This window comes from Phaethon aethereus, assembly GCF_964289735.1.
Source record: "Phaethon aethereus genome assembly, chromosome: 7".
In the NCBI taxonomy this organism is placed as follows: domain Eukaryota; kingdom Metazoa; phylum Chordata; class Aves; order Phaethontiformes; family Phaethontidae; genus Phaethon; species Phaethon aethereus.
The window spans coordinates 30,921,347-30,936,595 of record NC_138583.1 but is presented as its reverse complement, the minus strand read 5'-3'; the positions used below and the strand labels follow the sequence as shown (position 1 = coordinate 30,936,595).

The following is a 15,249-nucleotide window of genomic DNA, read 5'->3' as shown; positions in this document are numbered from 1 at the left end:
CATCTCACAGCATCCTTGGAGCAGGGACTAACAGCTCTGAAATGGGGCCCTGGGCCATGGGTGGATGGGGGGGGCTGCTCAGGGCCATTAAGGGTTACTGGTGTCCTCGGGGCCCTGACCACCCAAAACTGGGCATAACTTTTGCAAGATGTGATATTAAGCACAGCTTGCAGAGGATGCAGAAATAAAATGAAGCAGATAACACAGTGTATTTACGTCACTGCAGAGGAGATCAGGGTCAAGTCAGAAATATTCTGCATACAAAGCAACCCTGACCTGGGTTAAAGCCAAGGCCGTATGTCTGTTGTTACAATAAGCTGCTCTAACGTTTTTAAAATAGTTTTACTTGTTTACTGCCCTTGAGTCACACTTACAAGCCCTGAACCATTGGCAATTCACGAACAAACAGGTGATATTGCAGCGAGATCCAGAAGGTACTAGGAGAACATGAAAAATAAAAAGAATTAGAAGAAAAAACACCCTCTCAGCTGTAGTCATTTAAGTAGGAACACCACAGAGAAAAGCTCTTAAGTGTAAATCTTTCTTATTGCAGCGTTACTTTCCCTGGCACATGAAACAGCAATGATAACAGGCTCAAAAAAAACTTTGAAAATAAAGTTAAAAGATACATGTAACTTAAAACTAACATCTTTTCCTACACAGAAAGGTTAAATTGTGGGGTTGACATTTGCATTTGTTACGTTGTCAACGTTTCCTGCCTATCAGCCTATGTACAAACACTATCTAAAGATGTCATCTACATATTTATACCAAAGGAGTTTATGAACAAGACCTGTCAGTATATTTTAACACCTTTCCAAAATGTCAGCTTTCATCAGGTATAAACAGAACATGTTTAATTTATTAGTTTGGTTTAATATAAAAAGTTGACAATCATATGTCACCATAACTATTGATAAGGTAAATAAGGACTACACGAAAATGTCAAAAAGTTATTAAAATATTTCTCAGCTTCCTGAATCTGATTGGATTTATTGGCTTTTCTCTGTCAATAAGTGCATCACCCATTTTTCTTCATATGGCTACTTTTGAAGTGATGTGTCCAACAGTAAAGTTTACAGACAGACTATAATTCTCGGAGAATTTAAATTCCATTTTGACTGTATTGGGCAGGGAAAAGGGCTTTGTTTAATGTTAAAAAAACCCCAAACCAACCCACAAACAGAAACTTGTTCACCTGTATTTAAACACACACCAAAGATACCTTCTTCTGATCTAAAATATACTAAGCCCGCATAAAAGTTAAAATATAAGGCATAGGAAACTTTGAATACAACTCTGAGGTTGAGCAAAGCAGTATGTTTGTTTCCACTTTCTACAGCAGGTGCTTGATTCAATTCCCTCAAGAGGAATGCTACTATCATAGGTTCACCTTCTTTGTTTATAATGTCAGGAGGACAACCTATTCTCACTTCTTTCTAGATACTTCTCAAAAAAATGTAACAGAGCACAGCACAGCCTTGTTTCAAGAATTTCATTCCCTCCACCACTGCACAGCCTAACACCTGATCAGCCGGTCGTTCCAGACAGATTGCAATAGGTCACTCTATAGCCCCCCCCCCCCTTATTTATATGAATGTAAGGATAAACTCCATCGCATAGACTAGTCCAAACACTCCTGCCCAAGTCAACCCCAGGCCAAATTATGGCGGGTAGCACAGAAGAGTTTAAAGGCAGGGGGGAAACAGAGAATGGACTGTTCATTGACAGCATCTCTCCTTGCTGGAAGAGGCTTTTCTTTCCTTCGGCAAGTCCCGCTCTACACCTCAGCACAAGACATGGAGAAGAATTTTGCTATTATACAACCAAGCTGATATTAGGATTTCATACTATGGACATCAACAAGTATTGCATGCCACAGCCTCTTAATTATTCTGTAAAACCTACTTGGCAGGGATAAAAATAGTGATTTCACTAGGCACACTGAACATGCTCCAAGACTTGATTTAGATTTTCTGTTGCTTGGATAACGGGAATTTTACTAATTCATGTCACTTTGGCATCAAAATCACAAATACAGTGAGTATAGTTGGGCACTTTGATAAGGAATATTGTAAGGATCACCTACTAATCCTTTTCCAATATCAGAAATTTAGTGTTGAAGACCTTGAAAGCACATTGAATATGATGGAAAACCAGAAGCTTTGTTTTTCTGTTCAAATTACCAGTAGGTGAAAGAATTGACACATGATCCATAAGTGAGCTTTATATACTAATCAAACTAATTGAAAACACAATTTCAAAAAATAAAAGTATTTCAAACTTACTAATAACCAGATTTCAGACTACAGAATCATGCACCATGGTTTCCTTTGTTTGAAATACAGTATGAGAAGGGGAATGGAAATTTCCAAAGGGCCTAAATCTTCTACAAAGGAAGGAAGGACCTCAAAAGATAGTCTTGCTGCAGAAGGGTTCATTTAACTACATCAGAACAGGTAGCACCTTGGAGTTTTTCCACTATTGTTTCTGCAGTGTACATAACTTGAGGTTTTCTTGCAGAATAGATTTAGCCTCATTCTTGGACCAAACATCCTCGCTTCAACAGGGTTCAAAGCTACCTGAAACACCAGTCTTTGGTTCAGACCCATATTTCCCTGCATTTGGTGCACACTCAAAATAGAGTTTCCAGTTCATTTTCCTCAAAAGGAAATCCTATTCAGACTCATGTTCAGTAAGTGAGGAAAACTGGGTGATTCACTCCAAAATCACCGTACTGCCAAACCAAACATCAGCACTGTACATGAAGCCCCAGGTGGGAGAAAAGTCCTCAGCTAAGACATTTTTTAAAACATACAAATGGCTTGCAAACTGGTCCTAGATTGTAAGAGAAGGGAACTCAGCAGATGACTTTAGCAACAGAGTACTTTGTAGGTACAAATTAAAAGTAAAAACTTCTAAAGTTTGTCCCAGAAAGAGAAGTAGAAAAATAAAAGTGAAAATGGAGAGGGAGACGAGCAAACTTTCCTTATGCTCATTCTAAAATTCATGTATTTTAAACCAACATCCCTACAGGGCACAAGCGCTGAGCCACCGATCTGCTTTGCTGAGTGCTGGACATGTAGCTCATGAACGGACAAAGGGGACCTTAGTAACACATTTGAAACCGGCTCCAAGTATGGGTCAGAAGAAAGATGTGGCCCAGGTGCCTTCAACTGAAATAAAGATCTAACAGGAGGACAATATGACAGAAGGTGAGCAAAAGACAAAAGGAGCACTAAGGGCTTAAAAAGGCTCGGAAAGCGATTCAGGTTAGCAACCCCTAACTTAATCCTGACCTTTCTGTAACTTTTTATCTTGATTTAGTTGACTGAACTAACTTTGTGGGAAGCTTACACAACTGAACCACAGAGTCTGATTTCTCCTGAAGACTGGGCAGAAAGAAATCACATGATCAGTTAGGGGTAATAATAACATTGAATAACAAAACAATACTAAAACGCAGTCATTACAAATAATTTTCTTAATAAAAAAAATTCTAGAACTATAGTTAAGACCCCATCTCACCATTATTAGTTTTACTCCCAACCACATTAATCCTAGATAAATACTTCTCAGGCTTTTTTTAAGGATGCTAGAAATTATAAAAAATGAAAACCTGTAGTTTCAAAGACAGCTGCTGATGGAACAATCCATAATATTGAAATTAACCTATATTTCTTAAGCAAATAAAACAAAAATAATCACAAAAACCACATCAACATAACAACTCAGTTCTTTGCACAGTTCTGTTTAGTTAATACTCACTATCACGGTGGCAATGTATTCATGTACTTATGGGTTAGAAATCTTTTTGTGCTGAGGACTCTACAAATAGGGATCCCTGTGTCAAAATATTTGCAGTTACATGACCCAAAATACCAACCATCATTATGGAAAGCTACTTTTCAAATTTAGAAAGAAAATAATTTGATTTTATATTAATGCCATTATTATCTCTTAAATCAAATATTGAATACCACTTTTTTTCCTGATTGGTGATATGTCCTAGCAAAGGTTGCAGTTCAATTTAATAATGGCTCAGTGTTTTCTACTCATGAGTCAGTGGAAGGGAAGGTGCTCTCCTTGTAATGCAGGAGCATTTTCTATCTAAGGTCCAAGCCAAGACCCACCAAACACAATACAAGCCTTTTCTTTGACTTGCTGGAATTCACATTTGAGTCTTTAGTGAACAGGTACCAAGTGTGCAACTGCAATTCAGCGTTTTCCAAAAGCCTACCTAACACGTTCCCATGCTGACCAGGAGGGTAAGTTGGCAAACACTGCCCTTATTCATTCTAGTCTTAACTTCTCTGAAAATAAAAAAAACAAACGAAGGACATGCTGGAAAGTTGTGAGGATTCAGAAAGTAAGCACAAATGCCACTCAGTGGGAAACATGCAGAGACCACACACACACTCCCAAATCTCTTTTTCTTTATACACCAGACACCAAATATTTAGTTAGTAAAAACCTTTTTTCATTAAATCCACCAGAAATGGTTAAATGTTACTATAACAGGAAAAATTACTCTGTTCTACCGCTGATCCCAGAAGCCACCTGCTATTTACTATGTGTTCTTTATAGTTCTACTCTAATTTTCATTGATCAGCTCTTTTAGGAGTGAAAACTCTGTAGTATTTATTAAATATTGGAAAAGGCTATTTTCCTAGCACTGGCACCCTAAAAGCAGTTTATAAAAAGCAGATGAAAAGTAAGGGAGGTGCTGTATTTGATCCACTTATTATAAAGGTATACAAGTATTAAATTGTCAAACATACAACTTGCAGATCCTTTAGCTTTTGCAGGGATTTCCTCCCCAACTGAGTAAGAACAGCAAGTTTAAGTAGACTTTGTGGCCAAGAAACACTTTTTGTTGTGGTTTGTACAGCAGCTTTAAGGGAAGCTGACTGTACTTGGGACTGAATACTAAATGACTACAGAATACAAAAAAGTTACCAAACAACAGAGCTATTCACACTTTTTCCATATGCTTCACATATTAAAGAACATTATGGGGCAGGGAGCGGGGAGGAATCATTCTAATGCACTTCCAGCTGCATTTTTTTTTTGCTTTATGTTCCTTCCTCACTAAGTCTTAAGCCGGAAACAAGACAACACCTTCACTGCTGTCAAAGGCCATCTCCTTTTACCTGCGCTAGCTGGTTTCAGAGAAGCATAAGGTTCCTTCTGTGTTTACTACTGGTATGTTAAAAAGAACCAGCATAGAGCACAAAATGGGAAGGTTTTATCAGAGAGAAAACAGGCTAACATTATGTCGTTTCGTTATTAAGTAGTCCTTTTAAATATTTGCAACTTGTAAATAATAAAGAAATTTAATATTTTTCAGGACAAATGAAAGTCTACCTCCACAAGGAAACAGCACTCTATCTAACACTGAAGAGATCTGCATAAATATCTACTTTGTTCCAGGGTTAGAGTTTGGAGGAGAGGAAGCAACAAAAATTTACAATTTTGATTAAATTCAACCGTAATTTGTAAGAAAAAAGATGGAATGAATTGATTGCATGATTTTCCTTAAGAATTCCTGACACTATCAAATTCATGCTAACACTTCAGCTCCTCACAAAGATTTCCTGAGAGAAAAGCCAAAAACGGAGCTCAACCAAACAGCATTTCTATTGCACTACATTTCAGTATTCCACTTGTGGAAACGTGAGATTATAAAAATAAAACTATGCAAAACATGATACTTGGCAACTTCAATTTCTTGTAAAATACACAAAAGTTAACACATAACATCACTAAAGCAGTGCTATGGAAAGCATCAGGAAGAAAGACAGAATACATCCATCGCTGTTTCTCCATTTCGCTTATTAACAAATCTAGAAAATATTTGCATTTACAGGAATTTTTAACTGGCACAGAAGAATTTTTACTATGCCAATAACATTACCATAAATTTATAGCCCGTCTCCTGCTATTCTATGGCAAAGGTTTTCAGCAAAAACCAAGGTAACTAAAATATTATTTGTACTAGCAGAATATAATGAATGCTACTATTTGTAATGTTTGACAGCTGTTTGACAAACAGACATACAATATATTCAGTTATGCAAAGACTTTTTTTTATGCTCTAATATTTGTCTATGATGCAATCGGAATTTCAACAAGCATTTAGATATGTAATGATCACATAAAAATTTCCCCTGGAATTCTGATTGAGAAAATATCAAGATGAAGCACAAACCTCTTGAAGTTGGGTAGAAATAGCTACTTTTAGCAGCAGTGCTTATATTTCACGTTTCATTTCATGAGAGCAACAGAACCCAGCAAGCAGGCAAAAAAAGCTATTAACCACTCATTTGCCAAACTAATTTTTGACATGGCGCAGTTAATCAGTCACCCACAAAAAGTTCATTTACCAGACGGCAACTTCGCGATAAAGGAAAGCTATTTTTGACCATGGCAATTAGTATCCTCGTGTTTCAAACACTAAATTCTATTTTCACATTAATTTTTAAAAATATGTGGTTTTAACTTAAAATAAACTGTACATCAAAAGAATGGAAAATAAACAGCCAGGAACACAATTTGACGAATTGGATTTATTTAGTTTATTTAGCTAAACAGGGTCCATTGGATCGCTTTAATAGGCTGACAGTTGCACTGGGCTGGTTAATAAAACATTCAACACAGTATCTTCAGCCAATATAGAAATGCAAATCCCACCAGAAATATTTTATTCATGAAACAGTAATTTCAGTTACTACCAAAGCAAAAAAAGAAAAAAAGAAACAGGGAAAAAAAAAGGGGGGAAGGAAAAAAAAACCGACTTGCTTTGCAAACGAACAGTGCCATCTAGAGCCATTCCCTGCACAAACCAACCAAGAAATCTGAAAATTAATTCCAGTGTCAAACTGGTACTTTCTCATTTTTTTTTGCTTTATCAGTAGCACATGTCTCTCCCTAATTTGCAGTCAAACACAAATTAGCCTCGCTCTATCTGTAAAAAAAACACAACAGTAATAAGATGTTAAGGAACTCGAGAGTGCAGTTCTAGTCTGAAAAGCAAGCATGTTAAAACGATGGGGTTTTTTGCTCAGCTTGTCTGCTGTTTTTTCTTTAAATCTTTACATTTCTAACTCGTGATAGAAACCAAATCAAACTTCTACTTATAGGAGTGCAGGTGAGCAATACAACGAAGGGCGAGAGAGAGAGGCTCTGTTCTGCTTTAATCGTCATCACACCCCACACCTATGTTCCAACTGCAGAACCTTTATTACTGCTGCTATCACAAGCAGGACAATGACAGCTTGCTTCTTTTTGCATGACAGGCAGGGGAGTATCACTTGACTAAAGTAAGAAACCACTGAGAAAATGGGAAACATTAAAGCCTTCTTCCTGCCCCCTCAAAAACAGCGTTCACCTCATGTATATGAAGTCACTTCACTCACCAGCTGGCTGTAAGTAATTTTGAGCGGACATTGCTTCTTCCACATTTGCTGAGATGACCAGCAAAAAGTCTTAATTCTACTACTTTGAGAAGCAGAAGTTTTAACTCAAGAACAAATTACATGGTAAATAGAGAAATGATAGTTCTCTACCTGAGAAATGTTGATGAGGGCTGGCATCCAGACAAGACTGCCAGGTGAGAAAGCATGTTTAGTGAAAAAAGTAGAGCTGATGGCATTTCTATTACATGCCTTAAAATATATTTTACAGGAGGACTTCATTCTGCCATAGACCACTTTTTAGCTTCATTTAATACAGAAACATTTTGTGTGTGAAGGGAGAAAGGAAAGAAAGAGGCATGAATGCTTACAGTGCACTGTATGAGTCAATATGCTTTTCATTCATAGCCCCCAGCCAGAGACAAGAATTACCAGGCTCACCAAATCGCTTCCTGAAAGCACCTTTATTTATAATCACTCAGCCAAGTCTAGTGCTCCACAAACTGGTTTTTCTTAAAATCATGTGCATCGTCTCCACAGTCATTGACTTGCTGAAGGACTAACAAACAGCACACTGCAACGCTCACCAGTCTTATCCCTACATGTTAACAGACGAGCAACATCTCTGGAGACAGACACACCAAATTTCCTACAAGTATCAAGGTGAAGTAGGTTGAGAGAAGAATCTAGTTAAGGAATTAATTTTATTGAGATTAAAAATGTGCTGCTTGATTGCCCTTACCCAGCATATTATCTCCTCACACATTGTGTTGTGAGATGCATCTTATTGGTCAAACATGGAAGGATTCTTTGTAAGCAATACCTACAGAATTATAAAACCCAGGAGGTAAGGTATGCTTCACTGGTCTGGCCTCTCGGGGATCTCAGTGAAGACAATCATAACCCCTTAGTTAATTACAAATTAAGCATGTTAAGTCCCATCTTTCACACTTTCCTCTAAGGAAAAGCATGTCATCACCAGTAAATTCCATGGTGAATACATTTCCTTCCTTCTCCTCATACTTCCGTACAAAACTACAAAAAAAACCTCTCAAGATGTAAATAAATTAAGGCAAGTTTTCTACAGGGGTTCTAAGTTATACCACCTCTTAAACTTTCATCAAAAGCTCAGTTTAGGCCTTAAATGTTAAAAAAAAAAAAAAAAAGTATTTCCTGTGTTACCTTTTTCCCATTTAAAATAGCAGTATTATAAATAAAGTCATTGCAAAATGTCAAATGCCTCCACCTTCTTCCACCACAACCCGCCAAGGTGGGGACACAAGTAAAAACAAACTGAAGACAATGTGGAATTTTCCTCTATAGAAAAGAAGTTGGCCTAATGTTCAGCAGCAGCCAAGCAGACAAATATCATATCAGAAGTTATTAGAAAAGGAACAGAGGAAAAAAAACAGTGCCACTGTATACAACAGTTCGAGTACGGTATAGAGGACTGATTGCTTATCTCAAGAAGGAGACATAATCTATAAAAATGGCACAGTGAACGAATGTTTGTTCACAAAATGCTTTCTCAAAATTAGATTGTCAAAGTACACGGTCAGATATTTCAAATTCTTTCTTCTCAAACTTAATCAGTTCAATCTCTTGTGCATTAAAACAAATCCTCCACAGCCCTGTTGAAAAGACCTGTACTACACGCGTAGTGGAAACTAATCTGATTTCAAAAGCTTCAAATTTGTCAAGATCAGGTTTTCACATGATGGGTATGTATGGTGGGTTCCTTGTTTTTAATAATGTCTTTGGGATTCAACTATGAAAATATACACATCTGTCCCACACACAGTTTATGATTTTGTAACTATAAAGAATTAATGCTTTGCTTTATAAATCAAAATAATCCTGCAGCAATGCTCAAACCTCTAAACTTTTAACTCAACCTGGAAAGCTAAGGAAGATCCTGGCCATAAAGATACAGACCACTAATTTGTCATTTGACAGATGTTGTTCATTATGCTTATAGCCATATGAATATTTGTGGGGGTAGCTGACTGAACCTGAAATAAGGGTAGCAGTGTTTGCAGAAGCAGCCAGAATGTAAGTGACACAGAGGCAGCTGTTCTTCAGGTTGGCTTCTGGACTCAGGTTGTACGTCACAGTCACACAGAAGAGATAACTTTATCTAATGAAATTCCATTGCTTATCTCCCTAAATGTTTTTTAAGCTTAACAGTAGCTGCCATTTTAACAATTATCTTAAACAGAACCTGCAGAAGGTAAGAAATGTGAATATATATCTTCACTATTGACTGAACTGAAGCTATGCTAAATGCCAAAAACTTCTAACTCTTTAGTCAAGTTTTGTACAATATATCTGTCTATACATCTATAGCTTGTTCCCCCCTTTTTTCTTTTGTTTTTAAATTGAAGATCAGAATGACCAAAATCAGTACCATTTCTGAGTCTTTAAAAGGAATGAGCACCATCTCTTGCATCGATAACAAATGCTACCAGTAAAATTTGCTTTTGTGTTGCCATGACAAAATACGAACAGTTCCTAAGCCGCCTCCTTTATTTGACGGTTATTTTTCTTGTTGAATACACCCATCCCACTTTCAGCATTGACTGCTTAGTGCTCATTTTTAAAATAGGAACATTACTCTGTAATATGGCCTTACTGGATTTTTATATTTCCACATCTATTTGAATGTCTCATACTTCAGCTGTATGGTTATATGTTTTTCAGGACAATGCCTGCCTTTTTTTATTTTTTATGTGCCCCTGACATTGAATCAGTACATGGAACCCTTGGGGTGAATACAAATGCTAGCATATAACCAGACATTTGCTATATTTAGGTAGTTGCAGTTTCACACGAACCGAGATACAGTCAGGTCTAAGTATGTTCATAAAATCTGGACAGCCTTTTACCACTGCATATCCCCACTGTTTAAAGATCACTGACTATTTTCAGGTAATAATTGAGGAAAAAATGCTTTATTTGAAAAAATAAACAACACCTACAGTCCTTTTACTGAAAAGATTATAATAAAATATTGGCTTTTTTTACATTCATAACTTACTTCATGGGGTCAGTCACTGTGGACATTCTACACCTGACATAGCCGAGAACAAAATCTTTACAAGCTTAAACCCCATAATGGTGTATTGGTAGATGCAGAAGAAAAAATTTGCTCATGATTTCAATTTCAGGAGCTCTTTAGTAGGTGGTCACAAGACCTTAATCAACTCAGAAAGCCCAAGAACGTGGTCTGTAACTCCACTTCGGGCCACAAGATAGAGCCATTACCACAGTCTCTGCAACCCAGCAAGCCCGGACCATGCAGGAGCCACAGAGCCACCACAGGTCTGGGACTGCAGCTTTCGAGACCCAAGAGGCACGAAACCCCACCATAAAAATGCGGTACTGGTATATACTATTGCAAATAAGATAATAAAACAAAGATTTGCATCTGCAAGTTAAAAAAGATAACATAAGATTTGTCAAACAGTTTTATTCCAGTTTGATATGTTTATCACACACAGTAAGCAAGTCTGAAATTTAGCCTTTTGAAGTATATAGAGCTTTTTTGGCAAAGTATCACCACTTTATGATTGCCCTATTCTTATATTTCTCCCCAGGCATCTGTTCCCCATGGAAGACCGCACAGCACTGAGGCAAGAATCAGAAACCACTGCTGCCTTAAGTTGAGGTGCAATGCTTGCTTTGCTAATTTTCCCCGTCCATATTCACAGTGCTATGCTGAGTACTTGTAATGACAAAATTGAGCTATTCTTTTTTTCATTACCACTGTTCCTTTCCAAGAGGGAGAGCCAAGATGAAGCAAGGTGGCTTTTTGTCCTCAGATACAATTTAATGCAATTAGTGGGTTACCAACTACCCATGCGCAATACGGTGCATGGGGTAGATGTCAACCCCTCCACACACACCTCTGGGCTACAGGGCACTGAAAACTAACTGCGGGCATGATTCAAGATAACAAGGATTAGCAATGAGGGGAAATAAATCTCCTATTTGCAACTTCTTCCTGTTTGATTAGAAAGTTAGGAGACAAACAAGCCATGTTTGGAGTAACTTTCCAAAATACAGCTCAACTAAGCTTAAATCCATATTTTTCAGAATATACTTCTGGCATAGTAAAGTGCATAGAAAAAAACACTATATATTCATTAAGATGTCACAGTATCTAGTAAATAATATTGAAGTGATAGTCCAGTGTTCTGTCCATATTACACATACTGCCCAAGATCAAATAAACTCACCAATTACATATTATATGTCACAAATAAACCTTAAAGTTGTCCATCCTGCAACTAAAGAGTGGACAGTCCACATACCTCATGTTTGCTTCTCCTGACTTAAATATGTTCCTGTGCTGCTGTTTTCCATAACTGCCAGGGGGTGATGGCAAATTTTCAAGATGCTATGAGGCATACAAATAACCCGAAGATCAAAACTAAAGTTCAAAAGTCATGACGAGTATGAAAGGAAACTACCAGTGCCAGTTCAGCATTCACTTCATGTTTTAATTATTGAACAATATTGAACATTTGAATATATATAGGTATAAATATACCTATACTGAGGTATATAATTTTTTGCAATTCATTTCACAGACATGATTTCTTTAAAATGAAACACACACTTCAAGAGGATTGAGAAATGTCCTTTGCTCCGTGCACATGCTACTTCACACAGGAAGAATGGACAAGCCAAATATAGTGGGATCCAGCTGAGATTCCCACTGAATTTGTAAACACCACCACTTAACTTTGCAAGCTTACATCTGTGTGCCTTTTGGAAGAGCCAAGAACTTTTACCAGCAAACCTGTAAGCTGATCATAACCTGAAACTGCCAGTATAATTTCCAGTTAAGAATTTCCCTTCAGCTATAAAAGTGAATTCATTTTAAAAGTACTTAGATCTGCTTTCTCTACATGCCTGCTAAGGCTCTTCTATAAATTCTATATGCTTTGCTTACAATCAAGCAGGTCACAACTGATTCAGGAAAATATTCAAACGCACTTTCATTCCAGCAAATACTTTCAACTTCCTACCTTCAGTGGCCTATGGAGTCAAAAAAACATTTCCTTTCCTTCCTCCTCTTCCCTCTTTGAACTCACAACTGAATCATTTTGTTATATAGTTACAGATTACACATATATATGTTATATAGTTTCCAAGAAGATGCTGTTTGACTGGAGAATAATCAAAAAAGATTCTCAAACCCTTGCATACAAACTTAGAGGAACGTTAGTACTTAGAAACTGGAATTATGTAGGGAATTTAGTTGTAACAACACTATTTTCTGTGTAACTGAGATTTTTCCAAGCATAGCTGTTGTTTTCTTTTAGTACTCAGATCCATCCTTCACTCCACTTTCTTTCCTTGATCTTCTGCTGAATGCCATACTTGGGTTTTGGGCTATTGTTTTCTTTCCATTATTACGGTCTGTTCCTTCCTCTTTCTCATGTTGTTTTTACTCCTTCGCTCTGAGCACAAACTTACATTCTTTCAATCACATAACTCCTAGTATTCTGACCCATTTCTTCCACATACAATCATTTCGCTTCTTCCATAAAGAGTGTCCAGTTCTGAACTCTCCCATTCCCAATTGCCTGGAAATACCAATTCCCCACTCCTGCCTACATAAAGAAATAGGCCAGTAGCAAATATATGCTGACAGAGAATTCTCCCACACCTGAGAAGATAAACAGCATTCACGACAGGTCCAGAAATCACTCCCTCTTGGAAGCCACTGTTTAGCCAGTAGGACCATACAAGCTTCCTACAGGGGAATGGCATGAGATTGTCTCAAAATTTTGATGCAAGTCTTTTTATCCTAACATTCCTCAAACTTTACAAAATTGCAGCCACCCTCCAACTAACAGATTTTTGTGCAACTCCTCAACTTGGCAGAAGCACAGAGGAGTGACAGTCAGCTGGATTTCCTGGCTGCAGGTATAAAACATTGACTCCCCTAGCCTGAAGGAATAAAGTGCTGCCAGCCACCCGAGAAAATTCAGAGTTTCCAACGAATAGAAAATACTGCCAACAGTTATTTCTTTTTCCCTACCCTGGAGGAACTGAGATGCTGCCAATTAACATAGCATTTTCCTACACTTTGCAATCCCTTTGAACTTTTTCAGGATTTTAGAGGAAACAGTTTTGTCTCTATGTAAATCTATTCAGTGCAGGTCCTAGTCACAAAAAAGGACTGGTAACTGTAGCAGAAGCCCCTAGACAAAGTAATCTTGATAGGTTGCATACATTACTTGAAACATGTAGTATTATAACTAATTTGTACAAGAGACAAGAAGAATCGAAGTGCAATGGAAAAGAAACCACAGACACTAGAAATGAAGGGCACGAGATAAACTACATTCAAAAATTCCATGGATTGGAGATTATATTGCTTTTCATGTTACTGCCCACATTACTACAAGCTGTCTTAAATGAACCATTATTTTCCACTCAGAGTACACTTAAGTTATAATTTAAGTATTCATTCTGATATTCTATCAGTCATTCCTTGAGAAATAGGATTAAAAGCTGACTATTTTGCCTACAGCATGAACACTCACAATGTTTAATGGCACAGAAACAATTCAGAACCAGAGCAAAGGGAGAGAAGGCTAGCAACCTGAATACTGGTATGAGACTGCTACAAAAAGAAAAGCTTCTCTTCCCCAGTTTGGTTTTCGTCTGTCCATAAATACGGCAAGATACATGCAGAACTTACCTCTCACACTAGTCAAAAATACCTTCTCAGTTGGCTGAATAACTGCATTATATTTTAAAAATTCTCACAGGTGCTTTCTTTATGTAATATGTTAAAAACTCACGAAATCAGCTTCAAGTTTTCCCATTTCTTGTTTGTAGCTTCTCATTCGACTGCTGTACATTCCTCGGCTTTGAGGTGGGATCTCTCGAACTTCAAGTTCCATCTGCTCAAGCTAGCAAGTAAAAATAAAGAAGTGACATGTAAATCAAAAGGTAATTAAAGCAAGGATGAATTTACCTAAATTATTCACAAATGCTAAGAAATATTGCTTCTTCGTCAAAAAAATGTTGTTTATTCTACACTATACAAAAAAATTAATCAAAATCTTTACACAGTCTTAAGTCAACAAATAAGTGACAAAATTAATATTATTAACACTTCAAAGGAATTAGTCTAGTCAAACATTTCTGGATTTCAATTCCAAATGTGATGAATACATTTTATTACAAGAAAATTGTAAAACTGAGGTTAAACAACTTCCTGCAAATAAGTATAGTTCAGAAGAAAGTCTACCTCCTTCTAGCAGTGTGGTTTTGGAAACCTTTGGCTGAAAAAGGTATTTTGTTTATTTTTATACACACGTACACATGTATGTGTGTATATATACATGTATATGTGTATATACGTATATATACACACACACTTTTAAAGTTTTATTTACCACCAGCCTCTTTGTTTAATAAAATAATTCTTGTTCCTTTAAATATTGCTTACTCAGCAAAATTACAAAGCCTGAACTGACTGCCTAAATCTACATCCCAAATCTGTAAGGATATTCAATAGCTGAATTTCAGGGTTTAATGACAATACTATTCAAGAACTTGTATACAGCTGAATGCATTAAAACCTCAGAGATAGAATATATCTTTCAAAAGCTTTTTCTATTTATTCTTGCCATGTAGAATACTAAATGGCCTGAGACACAAGAATATGGCACAGAGGTACAGAAAATCAAAAGGAGTTATAAACCAGCGCTGAGCTGCCTGCTAATTACCTGCCCACTGGGTCATGGAGCCTCCTCTACATGGTGCTGCCTGTTCAGGAATTCTATTTTGCACAGCTGAAGAATCCCTT

At 37.0% G+C, this 15,249-nt stretch overlaps 1 protein-coding gene across 2 annotated transcripts in view; it reads right to left on the bottom strand.

The window, feature by feature from the left end:
- Positions 1-15,249, bottom strand: part of VTI1A (vesicle transport through interaction with t-SNAREs 1A) — a gene marked incomplete at its 5' end in the record, with an annotated part of 274,237 nt that overhangs the window by 246,676 nt on the left and 12,312 nt on the right. For both annotated transcript variants that reach the window (XM_082002562.1, XM_082002563.1), the window contains one exon: positions 14,237-14,347. In XM_082002562.1, the coding sequence (XP_081858688.1) occupies positions 14,237-14,347 (111 nt within the window). The remainder of the gene's footprint in view (positions 1-14,236; positions 14,348-15,249) is intronic.